General features: G+C 45.8%; 1 protein-coding gene across 2 annotated transcripts in view; it reads right to left on the bottom strand.

Moving 5' to 3' along the window:
- HAUS6 (HAUS augmin like complex subunit 6) overlaps positions 1 to 8,870 on the bottom strand; it is an 88,492-nt gene extending 79,622 nt beyond the window's left edge. For both annotated transcript variants that reach the window (XM_069766205.1, XM_069766213.1), the window contains exons 1-2: positions 8,528 to 8,870; positions 8,347 to 8,442 (exon numbers count right to left, since the gene is read on the bottom strand). In XM_069766205.1, the coding sequence (XP_069622306.1) occupies positions 8,347 to 8,442; positions 8,528 to 8,661 (230 nt within the window). In that variant the 5' untranslated portion in view covers positions 8,662 to 8,870. The remainder of the gene's footprint in view (positions 1 to 8,346; positions 8,443 to 8,527) is intronic.
- Between the last annotated feature and the right edge of the window lie 3,202 nt (positions 8,871 to 12,072).

Here is a 12,072-nt window from a genome sequence, read left to right as displayed (position 1 = left end):
AGCCAACCTAGGTTTACTAAAGGGGTCATTACTCTCTCTCAAGTTGTGCCCTGCAATGTTGGACTGAGTCGCCCATCACTAAGAAGTCATCCAAATGAGGGACTATCAAAATGTCCTGTTCCCTAAGGTGGGCCATTGCTTCTGCCACTAGTTTGGTAAATACAAGAGGGATCACCGACAAGCCGAAGGGAAGAGCCTTGTATTGAAAATTTTATTTCAGGCCGGGCCTGGACACCGCCCCCTGTCTCACGTGGTGCTGTCATCGGGGGGGGCGGGGGGGAGGGGGGTGAGGAGAAAATTCTTAATTTTTATGACCTCAAATCAGAGTCACAGCCCACAAAACAGTTAATAAATACCATCTCCCCCAAGTATACATCAGCACAATTTTTGAAACAATTTTTTGTTAGGAAGTTATAAGTTAAAAGTTGACCAGCGATTTCTCATTTTTACAACAAAATTTCCATTTTTTTTTTTTATACGAAGCACGTCACATTTGAAGTGACTGAGGGGCCTGTGACAAAATACCCAAAAGTGACACCATTCTAAAAACTGCACCCCACAGGGAGCTCAAACCCACATTCAAGAAGTTTATTAACCCTTCTCAGGAATTACTGGAATGTGGAACCTATTTTTATTTTTTAACTTTCACAAGGGTAACAGGAGAAGATGGACCATACAGTTAGTTGTGCAATTTCTCCTGAGCACGCAGATACCCAATATGCGGAGGAAAAACAACTGACACAGCAGGGCTTGCTACAAAAGCAGAATCCCCCCTCAGGTGACCTCATTTGGGAAATTACACCCCTTTGGGAATTTACCTACAGATGTAGTGACGATTGAGTCCATGGGTGCTTTCCAGAAACAAGCAGCAGTGGGTGTGCTGAGTGAAAATTACTAACTGCCCACTGTAGAGACCAGCACGCTGTAGTGACCTGTCCATTATGCCCAGCTCATGCTTGGAGACATGCACTAGTAAATTAGAAGGGCTCTCATCACTACAGTAATGACAAACATATGGACGCTAAATGTGGTTTAGTCTCAGAAGCGTGTGCGTGTGTGTCATTCGGATTTGGGAGAGTAGACTGACGATTTTTTTTTTTTTTTTTAGGGTTGGGGGGGGGGGGGGGGGGCGGAGAGGGAGGCAAGAAGCTATTATGCTTTTACAGACATTTCTGCAACCAGTACGTAAAAGCCCACCTTGCTTTTTTTGTGGATTGAGTTGAAGCTTTTATTGGGAGTATTTTATATAACATTTATGGACACATTTATCTAGCATTCTTCGCTGGGCATTTACATCAGGGTTTCCATCTGAATCTCCTCAGAGAGGAAGAGGACTAGAACTCTAGTGCCACCTATTGGAAGTAGCAATTTTAACAGTCAATGTCGACTCTTTAACGAGCCTTGTCACATGACTTGGGATAATAGCCAAACCAGTGTCTGCAAATTAAGATTCTGGTTTGGCTATTATCCTAAGTCACGTGACAAGGCTCGTTAAAGAGTCGACATTGACTGTTAGGATTGCTACTTCCAATAGGTGGCACTAGAGTTCTAGTCCTCTTCCTCTCTGAAGAGACAATTTGCATATTTCCCAGAGGAGCATTGCGGCTTCAAGTCTCCTCACCTCGACATGCTTATCATGTAACTTTCCGCAAGGAGAAACGATACTACTTGGATGGCCGACAGCACTTTTAGGGAATGTGCACACGTGAGGATTTTTCTGCGCAGATTCTGAAAAATCCGCAGGTAAAACACCCTGCTGATTAACCCCAGTTTTTGTGTGGAATCCACACAAAGAATTGACATGCTGCGGAAAATAAACCGCAACGTTTCCGCGCTGTATTTTCCGCAGCATGTGCACTGCAGATTTGGTTTTCCATAGGTTTATATGGTACTGTTCAACTCATGGAAAACTGCTGCGAATCCCCAGCGTCAAGTCCACTGCGGATCTGCATCCAAATCCGCAACGTGTGCACAGAGTCATGCAATCCTAAAAAGACTGACACCGCCGGATCACAGGCCCTATGGCATCCACAGTGTTTCCATCTGCCTCATTATAGGGAATCTTCTGCCGGGGGTTTGTCCGAATCATGCATTTCAGAGATTTACACACAAAATCCCTATGTAAGCGCTCAGTGTAGAGCGCAGGATAAATGTGAACTGAGCCTTACTGCAATCTTTGGGAGGCAGAACAAACAAATCAACAGCTGATGAAGAATTGGTTTTATTTCTTTTTAGGCAGTTCCTCGTGCAGTATAAGCGATTAGGCAACTTTATTCTTCGGGTCAGTGTGATTACAGCAATACTAGATTTATATTGGGCTTTTATATTTGGCAGCTGTCACACACTAAAAGACGCTATTTATTGTGAAAACGAGTTTTTGCAGCACAATATTTAACCCCTTCAAGACGCAGCCCTTTTTCGTTTTTGCATTTTCGATTTTCGCTCCCCTCCTTCCCAGAGCCATAACTTTTATTTTTCCGTCAAAATGGCCATGTGAGGGCTTGTTTTTTGCGGGACGAGTTGTACTTTTGAACGACACCATTGGCTTTTTTGCTAGGTTCAGTAAATGCTAAAACTGACCTGCCATTGTGATTCTCCAGGTCATTACAAGTTCATAGACACCAAACATGTCTAGGTTCTCTTTTATCTAAGTGGTGAAAAAAAAATTCCTAACTTTGCTTAAAAAAAAAAAAAAAAACATTGCGCAATATTGTGATACCCGTAGCGTCTCCATTTTTTTTTTTTTTTTTTAGATCGGGCGATTTTGAACATGGTGATACCAAATGTGTGTATGTTTGATTTTTTTATTGTTTTATTTTGAATGGGGCAAAAGAGGGGCGATTTAAACTTTTATACATTTTTTTCATAATTTTTTTTTTTTTTTGCCATGGGAGGCTAGAAGCTGGCACAACTCGATCGGCTCAGCTACATAGAAGCGATGCTCAGATTGCTCTTATGTAGCTGAATTCCTGCATTGCTATGAGCGCCGACCACAGGGTGGCGCTCAAAGCAATCCGGCATCAACAACCATAGAGGTCTCAAGACCTCTGGTTGTTATGCCAACAAATCGCTGACCCCTGATCATCTGACGGGGGTCAGCGATGAGCGCATTTCCGGCCCGATAGCCGGAAGCACTAGTTAAATGCCGCTGTCAGCCTTTGACAAAAGCCTTGTACAAAACAGCTGACATATCGCGGCTTTGATGTGGGCTCATGTCGTGAAGGGGTTAAACAGCTATAATTTTTTCATATTTCGGCCAAGTCACATGAGGGCTTGTGTTCACCACACACACCTGCAGTGTCTTCAAGAAAATGGTGCCGGAAAGCGCGGACTGCGCAGGCGCCGATTCCGCCAGCAGGAGGACCAAGAAAATGTGCGGAAAGGAATGGAGTAAGTAACAAATTGCCGTGGCATGAAGTGCCACAGCATCATCAGGGCGCAAATATGTGCACGGTGTCCCCCTGCTCCCGGCAGTCCACGCCTTCCGGCGCCATTTTTTTTTCGCTGACACTAATGTAACGCTAGGAGCGTCGCGCCTGCGCAGTCTATAAAGGCTTCGGACAGAGTGACGCTCCCAGCGTTATATTATAGATGCCCTCAGTGTGAAAAACAAGACACCAAACTTTTTTTCTTTTAACACATCATGTAATGTATATTATATGATGACAGCTCTTGCAAACTATGTTATAACGCCCACAGGGGTGTGAGACCATGGAAAGAGGACTGACTTGTCTGGGGCAACTAACACCCCATCCACTAGTCAAAGCCCTCATTAGTAGTGATGAGCGAGTGTACTCGTTGCTCAGGTTTTCCCGAACACACTCTGGTGACCTCCGAGTATTTGTTAGTGCTCGGAGATTTAGCTTTCATCGCCTCAGCTGAATGATTTACAGCTGCTACAGTTTGATTACATGTGGGGATTCCCTAGCAACCAGGCAACCCAGACATTTACTCAGCCTGGCTAGCTGCTGTAAAGCATTCAGCTGAGGCGACGAAAACCAGTTCTCCGAACACTAACAAATACTCTTAGGTCACCATAATAATAATAATTTTTATTTATATAGCGCCAACATATTCCACAGCACTTTACAATTAAGCGGGGACATGTACAGACAATAAATTCAGTATAAGTTAAGACAATTTAAACAGTGACATTAGGGGTGAGGTCCCTGCTCGCAAGCTTACAATCTACAAGGAAATGGGGGGACACAATAAGTGAAAAGTGCTTGTTATTTCAGGTCTGGCAATTATAATAAATAGGGATTTTCATATAAAGCTGCATGATCCGGTCATCAGCCCGTGTGTTTAAGTGCAATAGTCAAGTATCAAGTGCAGTTATCGTGTGCATGGAGGGTGTGGAGACAGATGAATAGTAGGGTGCAGATTCACATGCAGATAATATTTGGAAGGAGGGAACAGGACAAAGTTAAGGTACCGTCACACAACGATATCGTTAACGATATCGTTGCTTTTTGTGACGTAGCAACGATATCGTTAAGGAAATCGTTATGTGTGACAGCGACCAACGATCAGGCCCCTGCTGGGAGATCGTTGGTCGCTGAAGAAAGTCCAGAACTTTATTTCATCGCTGGATCTCCCGCTGACATCGCTGGATCGGCGTGTGTGACACCGATCCAGCGATGTCTTCACTGGTAACCAGGGTAAACATCGGGTAACTAAGCGCAGGGCCGCGCTTAGTAACCCGATGTTTACCCTGGTTACCAGCGTAAAAGTAAAAAAAAAAAAAAAAAACAGTACATACTTACCTACCGCTGTCTGTCCCCGGCGCTGTGCTTCTCTGCACTCCTCCTGCACTGGCTGTGAGCACAGCGGCCGGAAATCAGAGCGGTGACGTCACAGCCAGTGCAGGAGGAGTGCAGAGAAGCACAGCGCCGGGGACAGACAGCGGTAGGTAAGTATGTACTGTTTTTTTTTACTTTTACGCTGGTAACCAGGGTAAACATCGGGTTACTAAGCGCGGCCCTGCGCTTAGTAACCCGATGTTTTCCCTGGTTACCCGGGGACTTCAGAATCGTTGGTCGCTGGAGAGCTGTCTGTGTGACAGCTCTCCAGCAACGCTGCAGCGATCGACATCGTTGTCGGTATCGCTGCAGCGTCGCTTAGTGTGACGGTACCTTTAGTTTACTGAGTAGTTGATGTGGTAGGCTTGTTTGAAGAGATGGGTTTTTAAAGCGCGCTTGAATAGGTCGGGGCTAGGTATCAGTCTGATCGTCTGGGGAAGTGCATTCCAGAGAGCTGGCGCAGCACGAGAGAAGTCTTAGAGACAGAGGTGCGAGGATCGGATTACGGGGGATGTTAGTCTTAGGTCATTTGTAGAACGGAGGGCATGTGTAGTGCGATAGACGGAGATGAGAGGAGATATAAGGCGGTGCAGAACTGCGGAGAGCTTTGTGGGTAAGAGATGAGTTTATACTGAACCCTGTAGCGAATGGGTAGCCAGTGTAATGACTGGCACAAGATGGAGGCATCGGTGAAGCGGTTGGACAGAAATATGACCCTGGCTGCCGCATTCAAGATGGATTGGAGAGGAGAAAGTTTGGAAAGAGGGAGACCGATTAGAAGAGAGTTGCAGTAGTCCAGACGAGAATGAATAAGAGCGACAGTAAGTCTCAGCAGTTTCAAAGGTGAGAAAAGGTCGGATTTTGGAGATGTTTTTAAGATGCAGGTGACAGGAGCGAGTGAGTGATCGGATATAGGGAGTAAAGGAAAGTTTGGTGTCGAATATGACCCCAAGACAGCGGGCATGCTGCTTGGGAGTTATGGTTGAACCCTCCAGGGTAATTTCGATGTTGGGTAGAGTGAGTTTAGTAGAAGGGAGAAACACAAGTAGTTCAGTTTTGGAGAGATTTAGTTTCAGATAGAGGGAGGACATGATGTTAGAGACAGCAGACAGACAATCCTTGGTATTTTGAATTAGGGTAGGGGTGATGTCGGGGGAAGAAGTGTATAACTGGGTGTCGTCAGCATAGAGATGGTACTGGAACCCAAATCTGCTGATTGCTTGTCCAATAGGGGCAGTGTATAGAGAGAAGAGGAGGGGGCCCAGGACTGAGCCCTGCGGAACCCCGATAGTAAGGGGACGAGGAGAGGAAGAGGAGCCGGCAAAAGATACAGTGAAGGAGCGGTCAGAGAGGTAGGAGGAGAACCAGGAGAGAGCTGTGTCCTTGAGGCCTATGGAGCGGAGCATGGTGAGAAGGAGCTGGTGATCCACAGTGTCAAATGAGGCAGAGAGATGCAGGAGAATCAGCAGAGAGCAATGACCTTTGGATTTAGCGGTTATTAGATCATTAGAGACTTTAGTGAGGGCAGTTTCAGTGGAGTGTAAAGAGCGGAAACCAGATTGTAAGGGGTCAAGAAGAGAGTTATCCAAGAGATGGCGGATTAGACGGGAGTGGACCAAGCGTTCCAGGAGTTTAGAGATGAAGGAAAGGTTAGAGACAGGTCTGTAGTTAGCCGTGCAGTTCTGGTCCAGGGATGGCTTTTTAAGTAAAGGGGTAATGATGGCATGTTTAAATGAGTAGGGAAAGATGCCTGAGGAAAGAGGTTAAATATTTTAGTCAGGTGAGTGGTGACAGACTGCAGGAGAGGTGAAGGAATGGGGTCACTATTGCAGGTTGTAGGCCGGGCAGAAGCGAGGAGCTTGGAAACTTCTTCTGAAACAGGCTAAAAGATGTCTAATGAGCTTGAGGTGCGGCAGGGATCCAGGCACTGAGGAGATTGGGCTGAGATATCCTGATGGATGTGGTTGATTTTTTCTAGGAAATAAGTGGCCAGATCCTCACCACAGAGATTGGAGATGGGGGGCCTGTACTTTAAGTTTCAGGAGGGAGTTTAAGGTTTCAAAAAGTCGTTTTGGGTTGTTGGAAGAGTGAGGTGATGAGGGTGGTGAAGTAGGATTGTTTGGCCAGAGAAAGGGCAGAGTTATAGGTTTTGAGCATGAACTTATAGTGGATGAAGTCTTCTGCTAAGAAAGACTTTCTCCACTGCCACTCTGCACACCTTGAGCAACGCTGAAGAAAGCGTGTTTGCATAGTGTGCCAGGGCTGCCGTTGTCTGTGTTGGGTCTTTCTGCGTGTAGAAGGTGCTGCTTCATCCAGGGCATTCTTAAGTGTAATATTGAAGTGTGACAATGCTAAGTCTGGACAGGAGAGTGAGGAGATGGGGGCTAAAGATGTGTGGAGGTTGTCCATAAGCTGCTGGGTATTAATGGTACGTGTAGCGTGTTCGGGAAAACCCGAGCAACGGAGTATACTCACTCATCACTACTCATTAGCATAGGAAACAGACATTATAAATGCTTTTTATATATATATATTTTTTTTTAAGCCTACCGGTAATTTGTACAGAAACACATACGGTGAATTTACTTATAAATAAATTGTTAGGCTTGAGGGCATGGGGGGCCTGACAGGTTCCCTTCAAGTCATGGGAAAATTCCCTTCCATTCACTGTCTACAATTTACAGTTCGGTCTATATTACACACTTCCTATAACAATTTAAGAATACCCCGTGCATGATGGGATACTCAAACGCATCGTCATCTGCTAGCTGAAACTGCTGTCACTCCCCTTTCCTCCCTGAAAAAAAAAAAAAATAATCAGGAGGGTGGGTGGCACCTGAACAAAAAAAAATATATATATATAGTTTTTTAAAATGTATTAATTGAAGTTTGATTTTTGGGGTTCGGACTAACCCTTTAATGCATTGATTTTACAAGTAAAGCTTTACCTTTCTCCTACATGTCGTTTTAAAGGTTCCATGTAAATATTTTGGCGCAGATTACACTTTACAGAGTGAGTGCCTAAGCCGCCTGTACACTGCATGTGCCGTGCCTGGTCACCCACCCTCTTTTCTCACATACTTCTGTAACTGCACCTACAAACCATGACCAATGGGTTAGGGCAACATGGAGTTTATATGGGGCTCTACATCTCCTACGTACGCCCCCACACGTATCCATGGAAGAGCAACAAGGACTATGCCACAGGAACATGCACACGCAGGGACCGTGCTCAGTCGCCAGGCACCGGGGGGCCCACACGCACGCCACAGCACCACGGGGGCCCACACGCACGCCACAGCACCACGGGGGCCCACACGCACGCCACAGCACCACGGGGGCCCACACGCACGCCACAGCACCACGGGGGCCCACACGCACGCCACAGCACCACGGGGGCCCACACGCACGCCACAGCACCACGGGGGCCCACACGCACGCCACAGCACCACGGGGGCCCACACGCACGCCACAGCACCACGGGGGCCCACACGCACGCCACAGCACCACGGGGGCCCACACGCACGCCACAGCACCCACTTACCTGAAGGCCTCCTTGCAGCGCGCACTGTCCAAACTGGCAAACAGGAAATGGAAGACCACATAGAAGGCGTCCTTGTTCGGCTTATCAAACATGTTCCTAGAGAGAGAAAGGCAACATTACAGCAAACACCACCATTCCCCACATGACCCTTCCCAGACACTGCGGGCACTAGGGAACTCACACTCCAAACGTCACATGGGCGAGGGACCGGCCAGCAGCGGCGGCCTCTGCTCCGGCCTCAAAGCCCAGAGCCTGCAGAGACAGCCAAACGTGCTCCTTGTGCCAGGATGGCTGGGAGCGGGGGGCGCTCTGCATGACGGCTTCCGTGCGTGCAAGTGTAGGTAGAACAGGGACAGGTGACTCGGCTCCACAAGCACTCGCCGTCTGTACACCGTGTCAGCGCCTTCCGCCGACTACCCACACGGGTTGCTCCGCAGCCACCAGGTTAGACTCGGTACGCTCCCTGAACTCCGTTCGGGAAAGAAAAGAGGCCGCCATTTTGGCGCCAAAACCACCTATTCATTTAGTCCAATCAGAACACTCTAATTGGCGAGACGATAGTTAGGGCAGTCGGGGCGTGGTCTTCAGAATCAACCAATGGTGAAGCTGAACAGTGCAGGTAGGCGGAGACTGGAACCACTTGTTTTCGCTGTTAGGCGCTAGAGGGAAAACTGTGTGTGCGCCGCCATAGTCCCGTAGTCTTGTATGGTACTGAGTGAGCTGCGGCGTGTTACCACAAGCAGGGGAAAATGCCGTTTTCTTTCAGATAGACCCGGACGTGGTTCCTAAAGAGAAGAAATCAGTTGTCTACTTTAGCATACAGTACTAAGTTCGAGTGAAAAAATTATTATGGCAGGCCACAGCAACACGTTCAGTTGTCAGTCAGTAGTTTACCTCAGACTCTGTAAGCCAAAACCAGGAGCGGGTGATAAATACAGAAGTGGTGACGTGTTTCTATTATACTTTTCCTCTAAATGTTCCACTCCTGGTTTTGGCATAGAAATGCTGAGGTAAAAAACTGTCCAAATACTGAACGTGGCCTTAGGGTATGTGCACACGTCAGGTTTTTTTCCTGACAAAATCCGGAGAATAATGGCAGAAAATCGCGTTTTTTTCTGCGCGGATTTATCGCGGTTTTTGCGCGGATTTTTTGCGGATTTTTAGCGTTTTTTTTTTTTTTTTTTTCCTGAAAGTCATTTTGGCTTAGAAATCCGCAAAAAGAATGAGCATGTCCATTTTTTTTGCGGAATGCGTTTTTTTTGCGGTAAAAAACGCATCCATCTGAACAAAAAATCCGGAATGCATTCTAAATGATAGGATGCATATTTTTAGCGTTTTTGATGCGGAATTATAGCGTTTAAATAGCGAAATTCCGCAAAAAAACCGCTAAAAATCCGCATGCCCAAGGCAGAATATGACCGCGCAGGCGCCTGGACAACTGAATAACGCCGAGGAGGCGGCGTTTCTGGATGGGGGGGAGAGACCTGCCTCCCTGGCGATTTCACAGGTAAGGACCAAATTCAAAAGCGATTATTTCTGCAGTGCAATGAACAATAACATAGGCTACGTTCACATTTGCGTTGTGCGCCGCTGCGTCGGCGTCGCAACGCAAATAACAACGCACGCAAAAACTCTGCGTTTTGCGACGCATGCGTCGTTTTATGCCGAAATTTCGACGCAAAAAAAATGCAACTTGTTGCGTTTTCTTTGCCCAACGCTTGCGGCAAAAAAAACGCATGCGTCGCACAACGCAGCACAACACATGTCCATGCGTCCCCCATGTTAAATATAGGGGCGCATGACGCATGCGTCGGGAAACGCTAATGTGAACGTAGCCTAAAAGAGCCACCTTGTCAGAAAGCAGCATTCGTGCTGCACAAGGTGGCTCTTTTAGTTACAAACTACTGGGGGGGGGGGGTGACAGGTTCCCTTTAACCCCTTAGTGACAGGGCCAATTTGGTACTTAATGACCGAACCAATTTTTGCAATTCTGACCACTGTCACTTTATGAGATTATAACTCTGGAACGCTTCAACTGATCCCGCTGATTCTGAGATTGTTTTTTCGTCACATATTGTACTTCATGTTAGTGGTAACATTTCTTCGATATTACTTGCGATTATTTATGAAAAAAACGGAAATATGGCGAAAATTTTTAAAATTTTGCAATTTTCAAACTTTGCATTTTTATGCCCTTAAATCAGAGAGATATGTCACGAAAAATAGTTAATACATAACATTTCCCACATGTCTACTTTACATCAGCACAATTTTGGAAACAAATTTTTTTTTTTTGTTAGGGAGTTATAAGAGTTAAAAGTTGACCAGCAATTTCTCATTTTTACAACACCATTTTTTTTTAGGGACCACATCTCATTTGAAGTCATTTTGAGGGGTCTATATGATAGAAAATAACGAAGTGTGACACCATTCTAAAAACTACACCCCTCAAGGTTCTCAAAACCACATTCAAGAAGTTTATTAACCCTTTACGTGCTTCACAGGAACTGAAACAATGTGGAAGGAAAAAATGAACATTTAACTTTTTTTGCAAACATTTTAATTCAGAACCATTTTTTTTATTTTCACAAGTGTAAAAACAGAAATGTAACCATAAATTTTGTTATGCAATTTCTCCTGAATACGACAATACCCCATATGTGGGGGTAAACCACTGTTTGGGTGCACCGCAGAACTTGGAAGTGAAGGAGCGCCGTTTGACTTTTTCAATACAGAATTGGCTGGAATTGAGATCGGACGCCATGTCACGTTTAGAGAGCCCCTGATGTGCCTAAACAGTGGAAACCCCCCACAAGTGACACCATTTTGTAAACTAGACCCCTTAATGAACTTATCTAGATGTGTGTGGTGAGCACTTTGAACCCCCAAGAGCTTCACAGAAGTTTATAACGTAGAGCCGTGAAAATAAAAAATCGCATTTGTTTACACAAAAATGATCTTTTCACCCACAAATTCTTATTTTCACAAGGGTAACAGGAGAAATTAGACCACAAAAGTTGTTGTGCGATTTCTCCTGAATACGCGAATACCCCATATGTGGGGGTAAACCACTGTTTGGGCGCACCGCAGAGCTTGGAAGAGAAGGAGCGCCGTTTTACTTTTTCAATGTAGAATTGTCTGGAATTGAGATCGGACGCCATGTCGCGTTTGGAGAGCCCCTGATGTGTCTAAACAGTGGAAACCCCCCACAAGTGACCCCATTTTGGAAACTAGACCCCCCATGGAACTTATCTAGATGTGTGGTGAGAACTTTGAATGCCCAAGTGCTTCACAGAAGTTTAGAATGCAGAGTCGTGAAAATAAAAAATATATTTTTTTTCCAGAAAAAAGATATTGTAGCCCCCAAGTTTTTATTTTCACAAGGGTAACAGGAGAAATTGGACCGCAATAGTTGTTGTCCAATTTATCCCGAGTACACTGATGTGCCATATGTGGGGGTAAACCACTGTTTGGGCGCACGGCAGAGCTCGGAAGGGAAGGAGCGCCGTTTTGGAATGCAGACTTTGATAGAATGGTCTGTGGGCGTTATGTTGCGATTGCAGAGCCCCTGATGAACCTAAACAGTAGTAACCCCCACAAGTGACCCCATTTTGGAAACTAGACCCCCCAAGGAACTTATCTAGATGTGTGGTGAGAACTTTGAATGCCCAAGTGCTTCACAGAAGTTTAGAATGCAGAGTCGTGAAAATAAAAAAATATTTTTTT

Source organism: Ranitomeya imitator, chromosome 1, assembly GCF_032444005.1.
Source record: "Ranitomeya imitator isolate aRanImi1 chromosome 1, aRanImi1.pri, whole genome shotgun sequence".
Taxonomy (NCBI): Eukaryota; Metazoa; Chordata; class Amphibia; order Anura; family Dendrobatidae; genus Ranitomeya; species Ranitomeya imitator.
Note: the sequence above shows the minus strand (reverse complement) of the source record. Positions and strands in the feature narration are given on the sequence as shown.